The following is a 24,955-nucleotide window of genomic DNA, read 5'->3' on the forward strand; positions in this document are numbered from 1 at the left end:
AGAATCCCACAATTCCGTGCAGCGGGCCGGGCGGTGACCTTGAGGCTGCGGCGTGATTTCATTACAGGGGATGTTGACACAATGGAGGTGAGGCGTCTGAGGAGTACCGGGAGCGGCCCGCTAAATGGAAAGTGCAGCGAAACATGATGATTTCATTGTGCTGGCACTTAGCGCAGCCGTGTACGGCGGCGAGAAACACAATGTGGGAGCGGCGGGCGGACTCGCACGGCGCCGGGCCTCACAAAGGACGTCCAATGGCCGATAAGATGCTGATTCAATAAACACAACAGTCCTGTCAATTCCTTCCAGGGAGAAACAGGCGTCCAGAGCTAATGCTCATGGCAGGCTGCAGAGAGAGGCGGTGTGGAGACGGCGAAACGCTGCCGCCCTCACGGCTGCAGCTCGGGTCCTGTCAGGAAGACGGTCCCTCCAGGCTACTGAAACGGTAGAGATGACGCTCACCGTAATGACAGTCCATCGTGGTCCTCTGTCCATAAAGACGTCCTCCCATTGCTTCTTGGTTAACGCAAAAAAAGAAGCACTTTAACTTGAAACGTGATGCAAACAGGACTTAGATTTCATGGGGAAAGATCCAGTAACAGACTTTTCCTTTTTCAACAAAGCTTTTGGGTAACACTTTACTTGAAGCACCCAGTATAACACATTGTGAGTTGTTATAAAAACTCATAAATAATCATAATGCTTTAAAACCCATTATACATCATAGGGTTAGGGTTCGGTCCTGATGTTATAAAGCATTGTGATCATTTCTGAGTGTTTATAACTATAGTTATACGATGCTATAATGTACCTACAATGTGTTATACAGGGTGCTTCAAGTAAAGTGTTACCAGCTTTTGGTTTTATTGTAGGATTAAAGTCTTATGAAGGTTCTTATCAAATAAGTTCCAAATATGCACATTTTAAAACAAAGTACAGTGTTTTCTAATATCAATTAATCAAAAATACAAAGACATCAACATTTTCTGCTGAAGTGTTTGCATTTATTGCAAATGATAGAATAAAATTAAAATACCATGTATTAGACGATGTCTGAAAAACTGTGAATTAAAAGAAAAATAAATTACATGTTTCTTTGGTTCTGACATATGTGAGATCCATCAAAATGTAGTAAAAGTTATGATTTTTCAGCTAATTGTGTGAAAAATAAAGAACAAAGCTTCTTAAAGAAAACTGCAATAACGGCCTTGTTAAACTCAGTGGCTGTTTATATTCTTCAGGAACTTTAACAGAGAATTTCTAATAATTATTAAAGAAACTTGTATGGGAGCCATTCCACATGAAACTGTGAAAATATTGTCTTTTTTTATAATAGTACATTTTAGTGGCCCTGACCGGAGAGCTGGGTGAATCCATGCTGTGCAGACATTGGGGTATGATGGGTGTTAAAGGGTAGAAAGCAGTAAAGACCTGATACCTGGGAGCTGTTCACACACACACACACACACACACACACACACACACTGCTGCTGCCGAATGCACCTGAAGGATGAAGCGGCCTTTCCTACAGAAGCCGGCGCCCCGTCCGGCCGCGATAAGCGATCCTCTCTTGAGTCCCACACCATCTGAATCTCCTGCTTTTTTTCTTTGACATTATAATTCGCTGCACACTCAGCGGCGATGCTTCCTCCCCTGCAGAAAATAGAATTTCTCCACATTTGATTTGCTCCCCTTTTTGTTTTCTCATTATCTGCAAAGCATGTTGTGTACCTCCCCACCCATCTGCGGCGCCGCCGCCGTATCGTATAGGAGGCAGAAAATGAAAAGTCATGCTCCGTATCTTCATATGAAAGTGCCCGGGTTCAATTTTCCTACTTCTCCACTTTTAAAAATGTTTCTAATAATAAATAGGTCTTGGCCGCAATTCGCCGGAAAACGAATCCGGAACACGATGATAAATGTGTGCGGAATAATTCTGCAGGTGATAAAAAGCAGAGAACTTCCCTTTCTGAGTTTCCACAGAGCGGTGTGCATGTGCTCTCTCCTGCCGGGGTCACAGGGAGGAAACGGAGGGAGGGAAATGAAAAAAGAAGAAAAATGGGGATGCCGGACATGAGGAAGGAGCCTGGGCGGTGTTCCACTCTGACGTGCACGTTTTAGATTCCTCCCTGGCTCAGCATGATCTGTGTGAAGTGAGCTGAAACACAACAGTTCAGCATCATAACATGTCAGCAACATGAGCGGATATCAGATCACAGTGTCCTCCCTCTCCAGGAACCGTCTCCTCTTTGTGCTGCTGCTGCTGATTCTCTCTGACGTTAGTCGCCCAAAATCAGTTCCCCTCACAAACAGATGTTATGGAAATTAATGCATGACTGCTGGAAATTGCATCACATCCCTGAGAGGAGCACTCGCAGTTAAAAACTCCAGACGCTGATAATAAACGATGAACTCAGATAAACCAGCAGGACGTGTTTCCACAGCTCATTGTGAGAATCGCTGTCAGAGACACAGTTGGTGGATAAGATCATGATTTAAGGAGTGAACCTGTGGGTTTGTTTCTTTCTGGAAGGATCCATTCAACCAGTGCAGATCAGCCACACTGAGGCGTGAGGCACAGGAACACACGGACCAGGTTGTTTTCAGCGGCTCGGAGCGGCGTTGTCGTGTAAATGACAGACGTCTACAGAGCGATCAGCAGGGTTGCTGAGGTTTGCAGGTCTGAGTGAACCTCGGGGTTCTTTATATTTGAATGATTTTAAATGAACTGATGTTTGGTGTGAAGTCCTTCTGATATTCGGCGGAGGTCGCGCCGGAACAGGGAGTCCGGAGGACGGCGGCGCCGGTAATGAACGCCGGCGACACCGGGTGCTTGAACAGTACTCTCGCCTGGCTGACATTTCGCTCTGGAGCCGTGCTGTTCGGAAGGACGGCGCTCAACAGCTTTCCTCTCTCTCTGTGAACACAAAGTCTTTGTTGGCTGTGAAAAAGTTTTACTGCTGCAGAATATGGCTGCTGGCTGCTTGACCCCTCTGAAGCCTCCAGGCTGTGCTCCATTTTTCAAGCTTTCACCGTTTGGTTTATCTCTGAAAGAGCTGCACTGGGACAAAAAAACATCTGAATTTACTCACTGTTATTTAACTTTGGAGCACACGCGTTAAGACTACCTCATATTAAATAAAGCAGATGCAATGCCTCAGAAAAGACAAACAAATGTAAGATTCTAATTGATAAATGTTCCACATTGGGGAGACTTATGGTGCAACAAATCACAGCAGGAACATGGTCTAAGCCACAGACATGGACACTGTTGATCAGTACTAAATGTAAAAACATCAAACAGACCATTAGATCATCGAGCTGAAGAGATTTAGGATTAAATAACACCCATCCATCATCGCCACTGTGCTTAAAGTTCCTGGGAATTCAGGTCTAGAACCACCATCATCCAGCAGCACAGAGGTGGTGCAACCGGGGGGTGGGGTGAAACATCAGGCCCGTGGGCCGAAACCGGCCTGCAAGAGGCTCAGATCCGGCTCAGTGGTGCCGCCAGGGGGCTTCCTGGTTGATCTCCAGCCGGCCTCAGAGCCGAGCTGTCCGGGGCTTTGGAGAAACCTGCAGAGGAGAAGCTCTGGAATGCTTCACTGCATTTTACACCTGAAGGTTTCATTCAAACTGGCTTCATGTCGAGATCGTAGTAAATGATTCTGAGTTAAAATACAGACATTTTCATCACTCAGGCTGGAACTGGGCCGGGTGCGACGCCATGTTTGACTCTGGTCCAGATCACGCAGAGCTCAGGGTTCACTTATCGCAGAGTCGCAGTGTGTTCCTGTAAAATGGAAATGACAACAACTGTCTTCTGGAAGGAGAACTCAGAGCACTTCATCTAATATCAGCTTTTACTTAATTTGTTGTCTGAGATTATTGAGGAAACTGAGAGTGCAGACTGAAAGCTAACTGAAGACGTATATCTGTGAAGTTGTAAACAGCCTGAAGGCAGCATTTACATATTTGTGCTTTATTGGTGGCAGGCCCTGATGATGTCGTGTCTGAATATGATAACTCTATCAGCCCACACTCGATAAAACCAACAATCAAAATGATTGTAATGAGCAAAAGTTGTTGGACCAGAATTAAACTTAGTTTTTGTGTGGAAGATGTGAGCCACAGACTCAAACCAGCCAGGATCCAGAGCGACCCTGTGACCTGAAAAAGAAGCTGCACATCAGCAGAGACGGCTCTGAGGGAACGTCGCTGTAAAGAAGAGGTGGACTTTCTGAAGCTCAGAGATCCGCGGCTGAATCGTGCGAACACGTTGATGATCGTGATAAATATGATTTGTGTTAAATGCAGGCAGCTAAATTGATTATGTAAATGTAGAGATTAGAGTTTTTTCTCCAGGTCTTAATTAACAGCAGCTGCACTCCGGCTTTGTTTTCCTCCATTAAAGGCGTCTTCGTGGTTCCTCCCAGAACGCTGTCACGTTCAGGACTTCTGGCCTCCAGGTGTGAAATAAAGCTGGTTGATGAAGCGGAACAGAAGATGTCCTGTTTGAAGATGACGCAGGCCCATAAATGATATTTTCTGAGGAATCTACTCAGTGTGTCACGTTTGATGTGTGCATTTCACATGCTGTTTGGTGAAAACGATGCATTTATAACAATGCTCCTTCACATTTTTCCAATTAGTCCACTGAGGAAGTTTTTAAATGTTGTTATCAAGTTGTAGCTGTCACAACTTTTCTATAAAGTGTATATTTTTAGATATTGATTTAATTCGCATTTGCTGTGAGTGTGATGCCCTGACTTGAAAGCAGGTTTAATGTAGTCGTCCACAATCACAGCGAAGAATCTAAGCTGATCAATAACCTGCTGGAGGGTGAGAGCGAGCAGCGCATTGAAGCAGCATTAGCATCAAAGCTACGGCGCCAGGGCGACTTGGTGGAAAACATGCTGAAGGCTGCAGAAATCTGGGAAACTTTTTCCTGCATGACTGTGAGGAGAAGCAAGCGGAGCCGAGACGAGTCCAGGCTGGTCTTCACGCTGCTCATGGTCGGTTTTCTTGAATGTTTCCGGGATGTTTCTTGTGTTTATTCACGCCAGAACGTCCCTCTGAGATGTTACCTGCAGGTTTAAAAGGTTAACGGAGATCAAGCGGGGCGGACGCTCCAGAGAAAGGTCCTGGAAGGGGTTGGAACGTGAACGGTGGATTGAACCGGCGGAGGAAGAGGCGTGTACGACCCGAGACCCCCGTGACCCGAGGAACCTCCATTCAGGGAATTAAAGATCCGGTATCGATCCCATTACGGCCGGGAGCGCTGTATAGACAGCCGGGATCGGCGCCATCGCGCAGTGTATACCTTAATTAATGGCAGGCATCGACGCCTGTTTGTGTTGGCCTGCGATCATCGGCCCGATGCCGCCTCCTCCGCCGCAATCAATGAGCGCGCCGAGGCCGCCTCACGTCTCATCACAGCGCCGACTGATCCCTTAAACGCACCGGGATTACATCACAATGGCGGCGGGTCAGAGGGCGGCGTGCCGGAGAGAACGGCCCCCGGGGGGAGCGAGCCGGCGACCCCTCGCCCGCCTCGCTTTACCCCTTTACTCCAGATGATATCGCACACTCGTGTGAGCGCGGGAAATCAATAAGCCTCGGCTAAGTTCAAAACCGCAGCCGCTCATTAAAAAGAGAGGGAGCGAGCGGGGCTGGGCCCGGCGAGGGCGAGTTAAGCTGCGGGGATTGTTATCATTGTTAAGCAAATAGATCCGCAGAGGAGGAGGCAGAAAGCGGGGAAATAATGAGACCGGCTCGGCGCGCTATTAGCGGACGGTGTTTCCTCGCAGGGAGCCCCCACCTCCGCCCGGCCCACCTCGGCAGAGAGGAAGCAGGAGGAAGCTCTGAGTACCTGCCGCGCCGCGCCGCACCGCGCCGCGCCGCCACTCGCCATCGCCGGCAGGAAGCAACGCCGCTCCTTCCAACGCTGGCTTCCATTTTCACCTCCCAATGTAACCTGGGAGTATTAAGAGTTTTTCTACTTTCCAGTTGAACTTCAAGTAAACAGATGTTTTTCCTTTCATCTCAAAAAGAGAAGAAAGCCACTTCCTCCTCCACTTCCTCCTCGTCTTCCTCCTCGTCTTCCTCTTTGAAGTGTCCGGATGCGCCCTCCGCCCTCGGTGCCCCCCCCGCCCCGTCGTCTCACCGGTGGCCTCGGCATATTAAATGTGTGTGACTCTTCCTCTGCGGGCGCCGCCACGGGTCAGGGGAGTTTTTCTGACTCCGCCGCAGATCTGTGGAGAGGGTCGGAGTGCGGCGCCATCCGGGAATCCGCCGGCCTCCCATTGTGGCTTTGCTCATTGACATTTCCAGATGTGAGCAGTTCACAAAGGCTGCGACTGAGGAGAGGGGCTGACATTTTGTGTCTCTGCGAGCGCTCCACAATGGCTGAGAAGCACTGACATTTGTGAAAGTGCCGAGCAGAGCACTCCTCAGATTTCCCATTATGAGACGGAGGGGGGAAAATTACACGTCGCACACTTTGTATCTGTTGCAGTAATTTTGAGCTCGGAGGGAAAAACGACGCGGAAAAGACGGGAAAAGGCGGGGAACAAAGTGCAGGAAGACGGTAGGGAAAAAAAGAAGGAGCTGCATAAAGAGCCCATGATAGAATAAATACAACAAGCTGGTTGCAATTCTCAAGTGGTTCCTTTGTGAGAGCGTCTTCAGTCTTTTCCTCCCCCGACTGCTGCAGACAGCTCCCTGAAGTACAGGAAGCCTTCTGCTGTTGATCTTGTATGAAAAAGGTACAAACTGTTCAGCACAAACAGACCATTGAATAATAACGGCACCGCTGTGGGAAACAAACTCGCAAGATTTGCTCAAGCTCGCAGAGGGAGAACGCAGAGCGAGCGAGGAGCCGAGTACAAATCGCTCTGCTGCATTATTAAACCGCACAATTAAAGACACCCAGGGCTTCAGTCGGCTGCCGAAAACACAGATCGGCGGCGTCCGTCCTGCAGGAGGCGGACCGGGAGGCAGGCCGTCACGCCGCGGCCGGGAGACGGAGAGATGGGACTCCGAACTCCAAACAGAACCCGTGGAAATGAGCCGGCGCGATGAGGAACGAAACCAGACACAACGGGACCGAGCAGAGGAGGGCGAGACCGGAAAACCTCTGAGAATCAAAGACGAGCGGTTCAAAACCCGAGACAAATCCTCAGAAATTAAAGAAAAAAATACAAAGTGCCAAAAATAAGAAAACAATTCACAGTATTGAAAAACAGTGGAAATGAGAACAAGACGCCAGAAATTCCTCAGAAAAATGTGAATATTTAAACTGACAGTAAATATTGAATTTAAAGATGTGTAGGAAAATAATGCTCCAAACCAAACTGAGAATAAGATTAAGATGAATTACAATTCAGAAATATTAGAGGGAAAATGAAAGAAAAGAACCTAAAACAACAACAATAATAATAACTGTATAATAATCTCTAAATGAAAACATCATCATCATTGTTGACACTATGTTGGAGAAAAAGTGTCAAAAGTCTTATGAATGGGTAAAATAAATAACTGGACCAAAAGAATAAATCAAAACACAGCACTTGAAAAACGTGGAAAATGGAATAATGAAAAACCAAAGATGGCCTGGTAAAAAAAAAAAAAAAAAAAAAAAAAATCTTCAAGAAAAGTTGAAAGTAAATGAACACGTCAACGAAATGTGAAGAACCGTGAAGATGAACGTGAGTCGGCCCCGGTGGTTTCATCATGTGGACACAACTGGACTCCTCCAGACCCCCAGCAGCCCCCAGCAGCCCCACACCCTGCAGCAGCCCCACACCCTGCAGCAGCCCCGCCCCCCCCCAGCAGGCCTGTCTGCTGCCCGGGAGCCTCGGCTGTGATAAAGATGGAACATGCTTTCGGAGCTCGTCATGCTAGGCTTGCCGTTCTGCAGCGCTGATATTCTGACACTGATCACCATCAAGCTGTCAGCGGCAGACAGAGACCGAGGCGCCGAGGGCGGCCGCTCCGGAGGAAGCTCGCTTTTCCTCATAAATAATTTTCACTGGACGGAAACGATGAGCTGAAGCAGGATTTACTATTAATTCACGTCTGTATTTTTTTTTAAAGAGAGAGCGGAATTGAGATGGATGGCGCCTGCTGTTTACCGGGCGCTGTCGGAGCGCCGGCGCCGCTCGCTGCCAAGGCCGTGGTTAAGTCACAGCCCGGCGAGGCGGGATTAGAGGGGGGGCCTTTCTTCACTTCATGGAGACGGATTAGGCTGACATGTTGCTCATGAACTCACTGGAAGGCTTCACGAGGAGTACAGAAGTCGCGGCCACATCCGCCGCTGTCGGTGGAGGGAGCCAATCGCGGCGGACGCCAGCTATTCATCCGTCCTTCGCTGTCGCTTTGAATCCCGCAGGAGATTTGTTTGCAATTTACTGTGACATCCACAGTATTGATCGAGGTGCCAGCAGCCATTCAGCTCGGGGGGGAAACTGTGGCGTTCGCGCCGGAGAAAATGTCTTATCTTTCATAGGCAGATTCGCTAAGCTACGGAAGTCCAGCACTGCGCGCCTGATAAAATCAATGGGAACGCGAGTGCTATGATATTTATATCCACATTGGGTGTAAATCTGTCTTTGAACTCTGCTGAGCCTCGGAGTGTGTCAGTCAGTCTCCGAGCACGCTCAGGAGGAGGAGGAGGAGGAGGAAGAGGAAGAGCGCGGCTTTTCAGCCACCTGAGGAGGACGAACGCCGCCACAAGGTGACTCGGCACATTGATCCAAACAGCCTCCTTCAGGCGCCCAGACAGCCCGGTCAAGCCAGGACCTGGATAACGTACGGCTTTCTATGCATCTGCTTCCTGATCTCAAAGGTTGGAAGGTGTCAATGTTTGAGCTGGAACTTTCCCAGCGTGCATTTCTTTTCTCCTGGTAAAAGATGAATGATGATTTTTACACAGAGGCCTTCAGGAAGACCTGGATTTACCCCGCATTTCAAACCCAAGACTCGTTGCTTCTTGTGTCTCAGGCGTTCTGTTACTAATTGAACGTCTGTGTTCTCCGTTGTTACTGTTAGAGTGTATTGTTCTCTGCAGCATGTGTGTGGCTTCATTACAGAACCCAACAACAGCACCACCTTGTGTCCTGGCATGCTAATTACATTGGTTTCAGTGTTTCTGTCGTTTCTGTGAAAACAGACATCATTTTCATAACTACAGTTTCTGAAATAAAAACAGAAAAATCGTGCAATCAGGAATAATGTAAAACAATAAAATCATGTCTGCAGTACTTACAAGGCTCCAGAGTGAAACTCTCATGCTTTATGCTCTTTAGATTACAAAAACCTGCTCGGTAGCCAGTTTAAGGATGTTTAAGCTTTTATTTTAAGCTTTAGGAGTCATGCAACCTGTAACCACCAGAGCTCAACCTGAATGTCAGGTCAGTGTGGTTTTATCCAGATACTAATTAGGTTTTTTTGTCATTTAGAAAAAAATAAAAGAGTTTTCAACTCTGATCCTGTTTCTGCACCGAGAGGAGGCGGAGGGTTTTTGCTCCCTGCTCTCTCTCCTTCAGCAACACTTTCAGCAGTACAGTCAATAACCTGATGTGGCCGTTGTGGTTTCCAGTGGCTGTAACCACGAGGAAACCGAGGATGTAGGATGGTTTAATCCATTCCTGCGGCCATCTTCTTCCCCGCTGTGGGCTGTGGCGGCGTCTCCCTGTCCTCCCTCGGTCTGTGAGCAGCCCAGGCTCGCTGGACGCTGGAATGATTGCGTTCGGTCGGCACAGCGTTGCCTCGGTTCCTGTTGCTTCAGTGGACTGAATGGAAATGCACGTTTTCTTGTGTTTGGAAGTCGACCACGTGCCTCACACCGTCCTGCTTTCTGCCGCATCTGAAGAGGACGTCCAGGTTTGCGCTGATGCTAGCAGCCGCCGGCGGTTAGCGCAGACTCCTCTCCAGCGTTGTGATTACAGTGAATTCGTCGGCGCCGTCGGTGTCGGAGCGGGAAAACGTTGGATGCATGGCCTGATTACGACTGGCTCACAGGACACGTGTCTGTATGAGCGGGACAGGGACTTAATGGATTAGTCTCGGCGGGGACGGCTGTGTCTCCGAGCCACCGGAGGCTCTCTCAGTGTACCTGTCAATCACAGGGTTTCCTGAATAGCACAGTAGAAACTCACATCCTTGTCTTTGTCACAGAACACAAACCTCAGCGGTGTCACAGCCTGGCTGCCGCCGGAAGAGACAAACAACCACTGATGTTTGCTGCATAGCACGCCAGAGCAGATTCAGGCCATTTTTGAACATGAACAAGCAGAGAAATGCAGAAATACTAAAACATTTCTGAACCTTCCTACGCTGGGTCAGCGGTAACTGAAACCTTTCAGGTTTTCTTTTCTGAGAGAGAGGAAGCGATCTACTAGGTAAGCTTGGGAAATGCACATGAAATAGGCATTGGAGATAAGTAGTTCTGCTTTCCAAGGCTTATATGCATGTTTTACACTGACCTGAGGTGAGTAAGGGCCACTTTTCTATAAAAGTATGTTATATATTTTCAGCATACGTATGTTCTATATCCGTAGATATGTAGACACATGGTATATGACTGCAGGGCGTAAACACTGACAGTGTGTCAAACATCTGGCCGGCAGGCAGTAAAAAAACCTGTTTCGGAGTCTTTTCCACATCAATGGGTTAATTTACAGTGTAGGAATATCAGAGAAGTGAGACTCTGATGTTCCTCTTGATACACTGACACCCGGCCAGCCGGTCTGTCAGTAAACCCTGTCCTGAAGTGAGTCTGAACACTGATTTAGCTGAAGGTCACTGGCTGATCAAGGACGTCTGGTGGCCTCAGTAACAAAACCAGACAAATGAAGGGGGGGGGGGGGGGCACTCAGTTAGCATGACTTTACATGTGGGAAATTCAGCTGTGAAAGAGAGGGAGAAGAGTTTCCTCCAGAAAACCCCGTGAGGCTTTAAGAGTAGAGGGAAGTTGACATTAAGCCTGAAAGAGAATTGAAATATGGTTGTTTGAACTCAGATTTTCACTTCACCTTTTCAAGCGGGTTGGTAACCTGAACTCTGGGAGGTTTGTTGGCGCCTGGATGCTGATTTACACAAAAGCATTTTCCAATAAAAACAGAAAACTTTTGTTCATTTATAACATCAACTGTGTTTTTTGAATTCAGAAATCAGAGCGAGGTTCCACAGTTTTTTTCAGAGGCCATCTGAAGAGTCTCCATGGGAAGAAAAAAAAAAAGGTTTGGAAGCACTGCATTAGAGAAATACTGATTAAAACATTCTGGGATCAGATCACTTTTATTCAACTTGAAATATGCTGGATGAAGCTAAATTGGTTCAATTTGAGCCAGAAGAAGCCAAAGTGAGCCACTAATGCGTGGTGATTCGAGCATTTGTGTCCTTGTGTTTATTGCTACATCACCTTGTCTGCTGTAAAGCAGCCATAAGTTACAGTGGAGTGTCATTCATGGGGATTTTTGTGGGCAGCTCCCTCCAGCTGGCCTCCTGCCTAACAACACCTCTTAGCATTTTTAAAATCACTGAGACACTCAACCCGCAGTGGCTTATTGCTTAAGTACTCAGTCTGATCAATGGGGAGGCTATGTTTTAATGGTGTGTGTTTAGTTTTCCTGGAGCGCTCCTGCTGGGACTGTTGAAGAAATCCTGGGGATCAGTGTGGAAGGTGAGCGTGTTCACCGTGGCTCTGGTCACCGTGGCACTGTCACTGGATCAGACTGATGGGTTTCTCTCTTGACTGATCGCTGTTTTGGAGCTGTGGGAAGGCAGTGGGCCTTCAGAGGACTTTTACTGGAGGACACACACACAGTCACACAGGAGCTGAGTGTGTAGAAAGCTCATAATTGCTTCTCTGTTCTGAAGGTGAGGCTGTTTTCTTAAGCACCTCAGCTTTGTTGGGACCGTTTGACCACTGGAAGCACGAGAGCATAGCAACACATAAATCCACGGCACTATTGATTGGGTTGCCTTGAGATGTGAAAATGTTTTAAAATGTAAGAAAAACTGGTTCTCTGTCAGTAAGCAGCTCACTTGAAAAAATACGGAAGCTCTGAAGTCAATACATGTCGCTCAGTTGAGTAAATCAGCGTTAGAATTTACAAATTTACAATTTCAAAGCATTAATTGTTACCTCGTTAAAAAATGTAAATAGATAAATGGATATTAAAATGTATTTTAGGCTCAGAAATACATGTTACGGTATGTGCTGAAGCAGCGTTTTTACACTCAAACTGTTTCAAAAAGTCCCACCTTGGAAGCCATTTCCAAAAAGTTGCATTTTCAGTGGCTCCAGCGTTGTCGTGTAAACAGACCACCAAAACACAACAAAAGTTTTTCATTTTCACTTGAAAGTGTTGTGGGCGTACGGAGCTTTACGCTCAGTTCATGGATACACAGTTCAATGTTGACCTCATAAACTGGGTTTGTGCGTGTTTTCCTGGGGTGAGTCGACTGAGAAACAGACACGAGTATTCAAATGAGGGTTTTCTGTGCGTTATTGTTTGTATTCACACTGAATGAGTAGTTGGAACACTCAGCCCCTAAAAACCCCTCTGCAGCCTGCTATCAGTGAAGAGAGAGACGATCTCTCACAGAGTCGAAGCTGCTGGACAAAGAAAAGTGAGAGAAGGGATTCAGAAACACCTGAAAGACTGAAAGGTGCTGTAGGCAGGATTCGGCATCTCCGCCATCTTGCTTAGGGTTACCTAAGCAAGATGGCGATTTGACCCATCTAAGATGGCGATTTGAAACGCAGCACAGCCAATCCTGTCCTGTTTTCTCTGACATCACGCCCTTATGCAAGTTAAGCCCCTCCCACAAGAACGTGCGACGAACGCCCCTCGGCCAATCTCGGTTAGAGCCTCAGGGGCTCTTCTGATTGGTCAAAGATACCGGGAGCTGTCCAGATTCCTTTTCAGCTCAGAACAGAGACAGATAGAAATGCTGCGCCCTCGTGGTAGTGCAATTATGCTACATTCCTAAAGGATACATATACATATATATGTTTAAATCAAAATTAAGCATAATTCTGTTCTAAAATGAACATGTAAACACCTGAAAACTTTGATCAAAATCAAGTTTGAATCTGAATACACCAGCCGGTTGAGTCTCCTTTGGGAGTAGAATTATATGCTAATTAGGCGCTTCATTCTGGTCGTTCTGCGCATGCTCCGCTGTCAGGGGGTTGCTGTCAGGGGGTCAAAGTTCACCCTGTCATGTTAACAGGACTTCAGTGAAAAATTAACAGGGAGAAAAAAACTGAGCTCAGTAAGACACACACATAACTTTTTCAGAACAAACCGACCTGCTGACACTACCGAAGTTGTAATCTGTCATTAATTTCATCGTTAGTCAAAAGCATTAATACCTCCGCTTTATAATGTGTTTCCTACAAGACGGCATGCAACATCAGATCACTATTCCTTTCCCGCTGTGGTTTGAGAGAAATTCCAACAAAGGGTTTATTCAAGGAAAACAAATAAAATACCCTGGTAATGCACATTTAGGACATAAATTCAGTAAACGGGGATCTTGTGGAGTCTTGCACCCTCCTCGTTCAGAAGGCATCAGACATCAGTAGCATGCTGCTCATGGTGGCTCTTCCATATGCGCCATACTGTTGTGGATTCAGCAGTAAAGCTGCCTCCTTATCTATCCTACTGCTGTGAAACTATCTATCTCCTCCTCCATCTCTCTGCCATCCATCGTGCTCCGGCTCAGGGTGGCAGATCATCTGATATGACCTTTTCCCCTCGGCAAATTGATAAACTTGTATTCCCAACAAGATGAATATAAAATCCAATAATTTGCGATTTGGAAACTAATCCTAATTCTGAAAGCCGGACCAACTCTAATTAAGATGAAAACAAGCAAAATGTCCCCACTGGAGGATTTTCTTTCTCTTCTCATCTCGCTCCTTCTGCTTCATTTCCATATCTCCGACTGCACATCCAGAAGCAAGAAACTTTCTCATTAGTCTCTCTCCTCATTCCTGTTCATACTTACCTTCTTAGACTGTCACTTCTGTAACGGAGATTCACCTTCCTGCCGCGATTCATCCCCACGTTCACAAGCTGGGCTCCTTTTCGGTGAGCGGCGGAGGAAAAGAGCGTTATGTGTCAATGCAGCCATTCCAAATGCTCAACTTTCCAATTATAGTACATCCCGCTTAACTGATGCTTATTAATTCCTTCAAACTCATTATGGCATGCAAAATAGGGCTCTCCCATGAGATGAATACTAATGAGGGTGGAAACTTCTCGACGGTTCGGCTGCCGTCGGAGGTCTTTCTGTTTAGATGCTCGCTTTAAGCTGCAGCACACAGACAGAATAAATCCCTGAGAATAAAGAGCCCTTCTCAAGATGTCCGTGGTGAAATGGCGCTGATGGAGCATTCATCAGTGTCCACGCGTCTCGTGGAAATACTCTGTGATGAGAAAGACCTCCGGTGCTGGCGGAGAGTTGTGCGTGGGTAACGTATAGGCCCTGCGCTCGCCTGCTTGTGCTTGGGAGTAAATAAAGCATGAGGTCCAGGTTAGCTCTGGCTGACACTGAGCCAGCAGGGCCAGGCCACAGGGCTCACCCAAACAAAACACTTCAATCTACCACTATTGCTCCCCAAGGGCTTGATTGATTGATTCACTGACCAATCACAGTACATTGATCAAAGAATTCAGCGCATGCCCAACCCCCAGCGCCCAGCCGAGCTCTCCCGGCCTCCTCTCAGTCCATTCATCTGCTCCCTGTCAGAAGTATTCACTGGAGGGCTGTAGCTGTGAAGGCTTTCACTTTTAAAACACTTCCATGGCTTTCTGAGGAGGGCGCTTCATACAGAAAACAGTGTGGTTATCAAATCCTCCCAGGAGCTCATTGATTTCGATGAGATGCTTTTGCTTTTCTTCTCATAGACTGGAACAAGTCTGCTCAAACACGCTAACATGAAGAGACTGCCTTTGGCTTTGTGTGCCTTTTGTTGGACATCAGCTGAGAATAATGTCGTTAGTGACGTTAACTCGAACAACAGCCACACGATGAGGGTTGTGTTTGCATCAGGTCTGTTCACACCACCACGGCCTGGAACTGGAGTCATTTCCATGTGCTTGAACGGACTGGATGTAGCACTGAGTTGAGTTATTATCGAGTGTTACAGCAAATACATCTGAGTTCAGAAAAAAAAAAACTCAATATGGTGGATGATCTGCCTCAAGGTCGAAGCTGTGAGAAAAAGAACATTGAGTCAAGGCTGCAGTGGAGGTCTAGAGACTAGAGAAACAAACCTAGCATCATGAGTTCACAGGCTCTGTACCCACAGTGGTTAGGGTACCACAGCTCGTCCCTGAGCAAGACCTTTGACCCCCATCAACTCCCAGGGTGCCATAATGTGGCTGCCCACCACAGCCCAGAAATAGGATGGAGGAGTTTCCCCAAGAGGATTGATAAAGTGTGTCAGTTAAGATCCAGAAAGGTGTAAAGTATCTTAACAAAAAGTGCACAAAAACAAGTCCTGAGGGGCCAGTTAAGGAAAAGCTTCTCTCCACAGTAACATCTGAAGGCTGCGTCCATCTGCAACAGACACATTAAATTAAAAATGAATATGATTTAACATATAAACTTCAGCACTTTGCATGGTTGGATCGACAGACTGATATTCCAAATATGTCAAAAGGAACACAGTAGTCAATACTTAAGAAGCCTTGCACTTCTGGAAAAGTTAGTCACTGACATTAAGCTTTTCCAAACATGCTCCTCGTGAAAGAAGCATCTTCAGGATGTTCTGTAACACCTGAAGAGCAGTTGGCCAGCTCAGCTCATCTACCTGCTGCACAGGCTGGAGAAGTATTTTCAAACCTAAAGATTTGGTGTGAGCCTGCAGAGATTTATTTACCCTCCACGAACACTCCCTTCAGTCCCAGCAGACGAAGACGTCTGCTCTGTTTCTAAATGAGTTGTTGTGCAGTTGGATTGAAGTCAAACTCCAGTCTGGACCAAAGGCTTCGTATTATACTGAGCACAGCATGTGAGCAGCATCAAAAGACTCGTGTTTCTGCTGCAGATTGGTTTATAAGCCATCAAGAACTCTCAGCTTGCATTTGACCAATAATCCCTCATTTCCCCAACGTGTTGTGAAGGTTGAGGAAATCTGCTGCATTTGGGTTTGATATTCATGAAGTTTGTTACAAATTAGTTTTCTTTGAAATTGTTAAACTTTGCTTCATGGTTTGGCTGCATTGGAGCCATTTCCGGGCTGAGGTTGGTTTAGTTGCTGGTTTAGTGGCGAAATTTTGGATAATAGAACATTTCCATGAAGTAAACGACCTCCACCCCCACCTCCACCCCCACCCCCGACCAAATGACACGTACGTATTCCCAACAGACCAGTTGGCTGTGAAGGCATTATATCCCAGTTTTTATCCCTTTTAAACCAAACTGATGTGAAAAATCAGCGTGTGAAACTGTGTAAAGCTGTTTGTCTAATACCTTTAATTCAGGCTCATCCTGCATCATCTAACATGGATGGTTTGATTTTATATGCTGTATTGCCAGCAGTCAGCAGGGTGCCGTGCAGTTAGTGACTAAACCTGCATCACAACTCTGCTGGAAACCAATAAAAAGTCAAGGTGTGTGAATTTTATAGTGCCATAAATACAGATTTTAAATTGTTTTACTTCACGAACGGGGGAGAAACACTGAGAGCGGGTGTAGATTGTGGCAGAATGACTGATGGGAAGGTGAGGCGGGGTGAAGATGGATGTTTCCTCCAAGAGCAGGAAATGTCATTTCATCCTCTGAAGTCGATGCGGCACTCAGAGAAATTGTGATTGTAATTTTTATACCTCATTATGCACATAGCGGGCTTGTTTACTGTGACTTGGCTGAACCGGTCATTTTTTATGTTTTTGTGGATTTAGTGAACAGAGGCGTCTGAGCTGGAGGTAAATCTGCTACTTTTGGCCCAAACAACACACTCGCTGGGAAAAAAACACAGAAGAAGAAAAACATTGACATTGAACTTTTCTGCAAACAGTGGATACATGAAATGTTAATGTCTGGTGAAATATTAATGAGAGAAGCAGTAAAGCATTGAACGTGCACGTGGTGCGGAGAAAGGGTTTTTTGTGCAGTCTGTCTCCGTCCTGGTGGAGTTAGAGGAAACGCTTCAGTGTTTGGACAAGACATTTTTTTTAAGTATCTCTATAAAAATGATGGACAACAATGAAATCAATGATTTTTCAACGACTCTTTGTTGTTGATGTCTTCATGAAAGGTTTGATGGGACAGAACTTCTTTTCCCAGCAGAGACACAAGTTTGCATGAGACGCTGCTTCCAGCAAATGTGCCACGTTGATTTACATAATCTGCATAATCTGACTTTTAAATCTGTGTAATTCAGCGTCATTAGTCTCTAAATCTTGTGTGTCTTTTTCCTTGACAGGGGGAATATTCGAGTCCGTTGAGAGTGGCCCGTCGGGAGCGGAGGAATTAGCCTTTAAATTTGCTTTAAACACAATCAACAGGAACAGAACCCTACTGCCAAACACCACGCTCACCTACGACATCCAAAGGATAAACATCTACGACAGCTTCGAAGCCTCCAGGAAAGGTATTTATGGACCTTTTATTGGAAACTGTGCCTGCGGTGCTCCTTGCCTGTGTGTACGTGTGTGTGTGTGTGTGTGTGAGTGTGTGTGTGACTGTATATCAATGCAGTGCCATGGCTGCTTTGCAATGTAAATGATACCCCGGTTTGAGGCGTGCGAGCTGCAGTGGCTTAGATTGTGACAATTATAATCAGGCGAGGGAGAAATGGCTGAGCACTTCAAATGTAAACAGAGAGAATTGATTGGTTCCAGGTAATGACTCAGCGGCAGTAATTCAAAGACCTGTTTGGCCCCCAGAGACAGCCAATAAAGTGCTATAATCTATCAGTTTTGTGTGTGCATCAGGCTGACATTTCAAGTCTCTTATCAATTACGGCCCATTATATCCTGTCTCAGTGATTTACCCAACTCCCCTATATCAAATAAGGTAATTAGAGTGCACAGCCAAGCTAATACAAAGATGTGCAGTTGTTTGCATGTCACCCCAATGCAGTTCCCTTTAAAGGGAGCACCGGCGGGTCCGGGCAGCTTCATGTTTTCCATTCCAGCGCTCGTGTTATGGATCTCAGTAACGATATTGACACTATAAATAGCTGCATTTATGGACTTTTTGTGACCAGAGGATCTTATGGTTTGGAAACTTATGACACAAACATACAAGATAATTGCAACAGAAGCAGAGTACCACATCCTGGACGGTGTCTGATCCTGGTGTTCTGATATAATAACAAGTCTGATTTAGGCCTCATTTACACGACGACGTTTTCAAAACAGATTTTTCAAAACACGTCTCATTGTGTTTTGTGTGTTCAGGGTTTCTGAAAACAGCTGCAGAGGTGGAACTTTCTGAAAAACACAGTCATCATGGAAATGAGGGAAAACACAACTTTCTGGAAACATTCCTGCTCAGTCCTGAGCAGACGGCAGGAGCACTCATGTTCAGGGGGGGGATGTGATTGTGAGTCAGTGTGATTGTGTCAATGTGAGTGTCCTAAGCGTGCGCCCTCATCCATCCACGAAAAGAGAAAAGAGGAGAATATGGACGTGGTCGTGGCTGTGACCATAAAGCATCTTTAGCCGAAGCCATTTAGCGCGAGCTGGTCAGCAGGTCTGTCCTTACTGCGGTGCGTCTGCTGTTGTAGGTCGTAGGTCGCAGCAGCAGTCATGATCAAACCAAACTTCTGACACTGTCAGAATTTTATCACAGGTTGACTTTACTAACGAGACAACAGCCGTCCTTGAGCCTGACTGACAGATCGACGCAGGACCATCGATTTAGAGCCAAGACCAGAGATCTCGCCACCGTTCTGCCTGCAGTGTGTCTCTCCTCGGGGATGGAAAACACACACTGTGCAGGAGCCTTCAGACGGGTTCCAGATCGTTCCGTCGGCCGTCCGCAGGCTGGATTCTGGTCTCCAGGAGACTGTTTTTCTTTCACTCCTCAGTGGGGGAAAAAAAAATCGAGTTTCTGGAGTTGACCTCATGCACAAGGACATGATCCCGCTGTAACAGAACAGAGAAAACAGAACACACTCAAATCAATACTTCCAATACAACCTCATGTAGGAGCCAGAAACAGGGTCGATTCCCCCCCGCTGTGAAAACAACACGTATTACCTTCTGAGGAGTCGGCGCGTCGGCGCCGCTGAACAACTCCAGGTCATGCAATGGTTCTCAACTGTTGGCTTCACGCTCATAAACATCTTCATTAGGAGCTCAAACAGCAGCACTTCAGCTTAAATTCACACCCAAATCAGATGGAGACGTCTGCATGAATTGATTACATCTTGAAGTTGTGTTTGTGATCATTTATCCTCCATCATCCGCTACATGGACACCTGCACCGTTCACCCACAATCCCTCACTTCTCACTCTCCCCTCATTCCTGCAGTCACAATATACATGAATCAGGCGTCACCTCATGACCTTGGACAAGCGAAGTAAATAACAGTAATTGTGTGTTTGTCACGGCACCTGTTGGAGGGCGGACTGTACCAGGAAGCCAGTGATCACTTTGACATCAGCGTTAATGAGATGGGAGCAGGAAAGCGGGCGATCGCCGGGACGCGCTGAGTTACGGCCGGCCGGCTCGGCCTCATCCACCTGATGAGCAACTGTAAGGAATTAATGCTGCTGGTGTTGGGGAGGCGTGAGGACAGGCAGCGTGGGGCTGTGTGGAGCCGCCAGGAAGCCCGTAATGACCCCTACCTCCAGCCACAGCACCGGTAATGAGCATGTGAGCCACACAACCGCACCACGGAGGACCGGAAGAGTGACCGGCTCTGATTTGAGGTGTGTGTGTTTGTGTGTGTGTGTGTGTGTGTGTGTGTGTGAGCATGATTTACCCTGGATTACATGGGTTTCATTATGTGTGGAAGGTAAGCTAGCTGATGCTGCGGTGAGAAATCACCCTGCAGCAAAGGAAGAAACCGGTGTGTGACCCCTGAAGCCCCGCCCCCCCACTGCCAGGTCCTGACTGAGGTTTCATTCGTCCCGCCCCCGCAGACCAGCCCCTCTCCAGCAGAATGAATCAACTCGTGCGTGGATGTTTTCATAGAGCGAGCGGAGTAGCTAAATGTTGAAATGTTGCCTCTCTGCAGCCTGCGACCAGCTTTCCCTCGGAGTGGCAGCCATCTTTGGTCCCTCACACAGCTCGTCTGCCAACGCTGTCCAGTCCATCTGCAACGCCCTGGGCGTCCCGCACATCCAGACCAAGTGGAAGCACCAAGTGTCGGACAACAGAGACGTCTTCTACGTCAGCCTGTACCCGGACTTCTCCTCCCTCAGCCGGGCCATCCTGGACCTGGTCCACTTCTTCAGGTGGAAGACGGTCACCGTGGTCTACGATGACAGCACCGGTAAGACCAGCTGTGGTGAAAACCAGACATCCGGGCATCGCTTTCATTCATTTTTAACGACAGCCCCCCCCGTCGAGGGCATTAATGTGAATCTGAAATCAGGTGTGTTGCATCCAGCACTGCCTTTTTATTTCCATCCACTGGAAGGAGCATTCAGTCCACTCTAAATCCAAAGTTCCACTGCAAATCCACTTCCTGGCCTGACACCCAGCAGAGGGTGATTCTGTTCAGAGAAAAGAGGAAATGGTCGCTGTCGGCATTCATACGGTCCCTGTTTGAATTCTAGGATCAGACTGATCTGTTTACATGAACACTGCTTGTTTATTTGCACCACGATGTGACCTGATTCATTTCAGTGGCTCAGTCCCATAATGCTTTGCACCGTGACGTTTGTGCACAGAATCTGACATGGAATTAGCTAACGTGATTAGTGCTTCTTTTTTTGAAATTGCGACATCAAAGGAGCGTTCTCTTGGTTGAAAATAGAATCGGGAAGAGACGAGCTCGGGTCGCGGCTCTGATTCCTCCGCTACCGATCCCAGCTGCCAGGCGAGACGTCGGCGTGTCCGCCGTCACGTCATGACGGTCCTGAGCTGAAGTCACGGACATTCACTCAAAGCTCGGGCCGCAGGACGTAACCAGATGTGGCGTTTACGGATCAAAACCCAGACTCCAGCACCTCCTGCGATCGGATCGCGATTTCAGTCCGATGGTACGAATAAAACCAGATTCAAATGTTTATATGATGGAAATTCAATCTGATTACTTTTGATCCATGGAGCCACAAACTGGGAAACATCCAGAGGACTTTTAGAAATACTGTATTTCCTGGATTTATTCAACGCTGACTGAAAATATTCCCGTCGACTTCCAGCGCTGCTAAACTAACTCCCCGTCTGCTGTTTAAAAATACAATAAATGTATTTCTGAACCAAACACTTTTACACATTTTTTTATCTTCCGACTTCAGATAGAAACATCATCTCCCCCGTGTTTTCTCCCCTAATATCTAAATCCATTTTCAGAACGTTACTAAACGCTGAATGCTTTCCTCCGTGTGCCTTTGTCTTCTCTCTCTTTGTCTGCTTTCCCGAGTGAAAAACAGAAAAACACACGTAGCCAACGAGGAACATATTGTGGGCATTTGTCGAGTGTGAAGTCAGAATTTGCAAAGGCAGCAGAAGACACGTTCTGCTCGCTGCTCTGGAAAGGAGTCCTTGTTTAAACCTTGCTGTTATTGCGGTCCAGGTCACCGGGTGACAAATCAGCCAGCAGGCTGGGAGTGTGTACCATATGCCAGAGGTCAGGGTGTGTGCCAGCCGGCAGCCCGGCTGCCAGGCCTCCCCGGGCGCCGTCCAACACACACACTGGGACCAGTATGGCCGGATCACAGTCCTCAAACACACAGCACTGTGTTCAGCTTTCAGGCCGCTGGCCGGACAGTAATGATCAGAACCGTTTAAGATGGAGAACACGTTCTGCACATTTCTCTTCTTCTGTGGCCTGAAATCAGGACTGAAGGCATTTTCCTTTGTTCGGTTTTCAGTCGGAGTGTGTTTGTGTTGTGATATTGTCACATCGGTGTGAGACAGAGGGACACTCACAAAATATTCACCCAGGAAGGAGGAAGCCTGAAAGCTGCTGCTGAGCACACACTTCCACCGAGCTCTGCCTCTCAGATGTGACTCCTCTCGGCGCTTTGTTTGGCTGCTCTGTAAACAAATCCAGCTCCTCTTCAGCATCTTCTTCACGTCCCGGTATGGATGTGACAGAGCTGCGGGCTTCATGCTCCCAGTGCTCTCTTCTCCCAGAATAAAGCTGTCGAGCCTCAAGTCAGGCCAATTCGGTGGTTTTCAGCCTTTTTCTCCCCTCTTGGTTCCTCCAGACTGGCTCCAGGAATGAATACAGAACAGACTGTGGTTTTCCAGAAACATGATGGTGAAGCCAGACTCTGGAGGACACGCCTCCTTCCTCCAGCGTGCTGAAGCAGGAACGATACAAATAAACCCTTTGATCGGGGGCGTCAAACTCATTTTTGTTCAGGGCCCAAAAACAGAAGAATTTCACCTTGAGTGGGCTGGACTCGGTAAAAAAGAGCTGTGAAAACGGTTTTCTTTGTTGTGTCGCAGAGTATACTGTATGTGATGAAATGTCAGTATTTCACAAACTACAGAAAATGACTACAATCTCAACATAAAATCAATTTCATTGATGTCTTCTGCTGCAGAATACAGAGAAACGTCCTTGAACGTTGTCCTGTCGCTGCTGGTTTGATAGCAGCCAGGTAGATTACTTTCAGAAGAGGATCACCAGTATCTCAGCTCAGGGCTCAGCGTTGTGTTGTTTCCACTACTCCTAAGAAATCTGTATTACAAAAAAAGAAAATCTGTTTTCCTTGAAATTTTGACCCACCGGCCTTAAAATTTCATAAAAACTGTATATATAGTCATTTTCCACCTCAAAACACTTGAAATACTTCATTCTAGTTTTATGTTTAGAAGCCAGGTTGAAAGATACTTCAAGTCTCCTTTTAGACACATTAGTTAAACAGTAATAAACTTAAGCCACTTTATGATTTTTTCATAGTGCTTTTTGCATCATATTGTTTTGGCATTTTATAATGTAACAGTTTCTTCTGTATTTTAAGGTGTGAGGATGAAATGGCTGGGTTTTAAGAAAACTTCATTTGTCTCCTGATGTAGTCTGTAGTCATCATTAAACATGTTCATGTGGTCTGATGTTAAAACAAACTAAAACGAACACAAAAATCATCGGAATCGACAAATCACAATTTAAATTGAACTTGATGCCCCAAAAATTAAAGGAAAATTGAATTGGGAAAGAAGCCTTTCATCCCAGCGCTAATATATAGGCAGGTATAATATAGACTGTTCAGTGAGCCTCGTGGTGAACTCTGCTCTCTCCTGTCTGACATGAAGGAAACCATTCATATCATCGGCTGCAGGATCCGATTAATCTCCGGACCGTTTACAGCTCAGGGGTCAAACACACTGCATGACCTTGTGGAAATAATGAAGAAAACATGAATTCTACAATAAAAGTGTGAGCTGTTTGTCCTCCAGTCACAGGGTTTGGGGATGATTGAGTGCGGAGTGTGGACGGGGGGAAGCTTGCTAACTTTGCCGGCATTACCGTCAAAGTCATGCTGGAGGGTAATGGAAGTGTGTGTCCTCACGTCTGTTCAAGTCTCAGCTCAAATCTGAGGAGGCTTTTGCTTCAAAATATATTCCACAAAGACAAAAGGGGGAATCAGGGTCTGAGTTCCTGTTTGGTGCGACTTGACTCGTCCTCATCCTGTGATCCTCGTCTCGTTACGGGGCGATGCGGACAGAACCAAAGCCTGACCCTAACTCTGCTTTCTGGGCTGATCCCAGGTCTGCGCAGAGCCGGTCTCTGTGGTGAAACTGATCCGGCGAGCGATGACTAAAAGCCCATGGAGGCGCTCTGGTTTGAGGGTCCTGTATTGTTCACAGCGGCTCTCTGTCACACTCTCATGGCTTAATGAGATACTTGGATAGAACAAAGGCATCATTTATATTATCAGCAGCACCTGTGCTTGCTCTGCCACGAGCAGGGGAGCCGCGACCTCGCTGTCATCAGCTGTAGCTACAGCCCTGAAAACATATAATGATCTTGTACAGCATAATGCATCATTACCAGATGAACTACGCAACAGGTCAGCCGGGACCAGCTTATGTTATTAATTCTGCACTTTCCACAATTATACTGTCGACTCTAAATTTCCTCAGAGAGGAGTGTGGAGTGGAACGCAGCTCTCTCTCTCTCTCTCTCTCTCTCTCTCTCTCTCTGTTCTTTTTGTCATTAATAAACTTCACAGCAGCTTTTCCAAGTCATAATCTGTGCAGACTGGAGCCATCTCCAGTGATTAGAACATCTTGGAGTTGGTCATTCCAGAGGGCCAGTCTGGTCAGAAGCGCTGCCGCCTGGAGGCGCTCCCGGTCTGAAGCCAGGCAGGCGGCGCCTGCAGCCGCCCATCTTTGGCTGATATTAGAAAGACGCCAGACGTCTGCCGGCTCTGCTGTCGTCGTGCTTTGAGAGAGAGAGAGCAGGAACAGAACAAAGAGCCGGCTGGAGTCAGTCGCCGTGGTTTTCAGTCTGAACAGGCGTAAACCGGCGCCGCGCTGGAGGAGGGGGGTCTGGAGCTTTACGTTCACAAGCCAGGTAGCTGTGAACCAGGCGGGACAGCAAGTCATCCTCCAAATCCCCAGACTGGAGGTTGGATCGAAGCGGCGAGGCCCTGAATGCCTGAGCAGCTCCTGGAGGAGGGTTCAGACGGTACCCGCAGTGAGGAGCAGTCGCATACCTGAAGGAAGCAAACCTCGGCTTTGGAGGATGAGACTGTCTGATTCTAACCTCACGTCTCTGGAATTGGAAATGGAGGATTCAGAATGCATCGTTTGGTCAAACTTCAGACACATAAATCACATGATGCCTCAA

General features: G+C 47.0%; 1 protein-coding gene across 4 annotated transcripts in view; it reads left to right on the forward strand.

Annotated features, from left to right (window-relative positions):
* grik2 (glutamate receptor, ionotropic, kainate 2) overlaps window positions 1-24,955 on the forward strand; it is a 255,945-nt gene that overhangs the window by 54,421 nt on the left and 176,569 nt on the right. For all 4 annotated transcript variants that reach the window (XM_030101914.1, XM_030101916.1, XM_030101917.1 and 1 more), the window contains 2 exons: window positions 17,453-17,620; window positions 20,219-20,476. In XM_030101914.1, coding sequence (XP_029957774.1) covers window positions 17,453-17,620; window positions 20,219-20,476 — 426 coding nt within the window. The remainder of the gene's footprint in view (window positions 1-17,452; window positions 17,621-20,218; window positions 20,477-24,955) is intronic.

This window comes from Salarias fasciatus, chromosome 11 (assembly GCF_902148845.1).
Source record: "Salarias fasciatus chromosome 11, fSalaFa1.1, whole genome shotgun sequence".
NCBI classification, from domain to species: Eukaryota; Metazoa; Chordata; class Actinopteri; order Blenniiformes; family Blenniidae; genus Salarias; species Salarias fasciatus.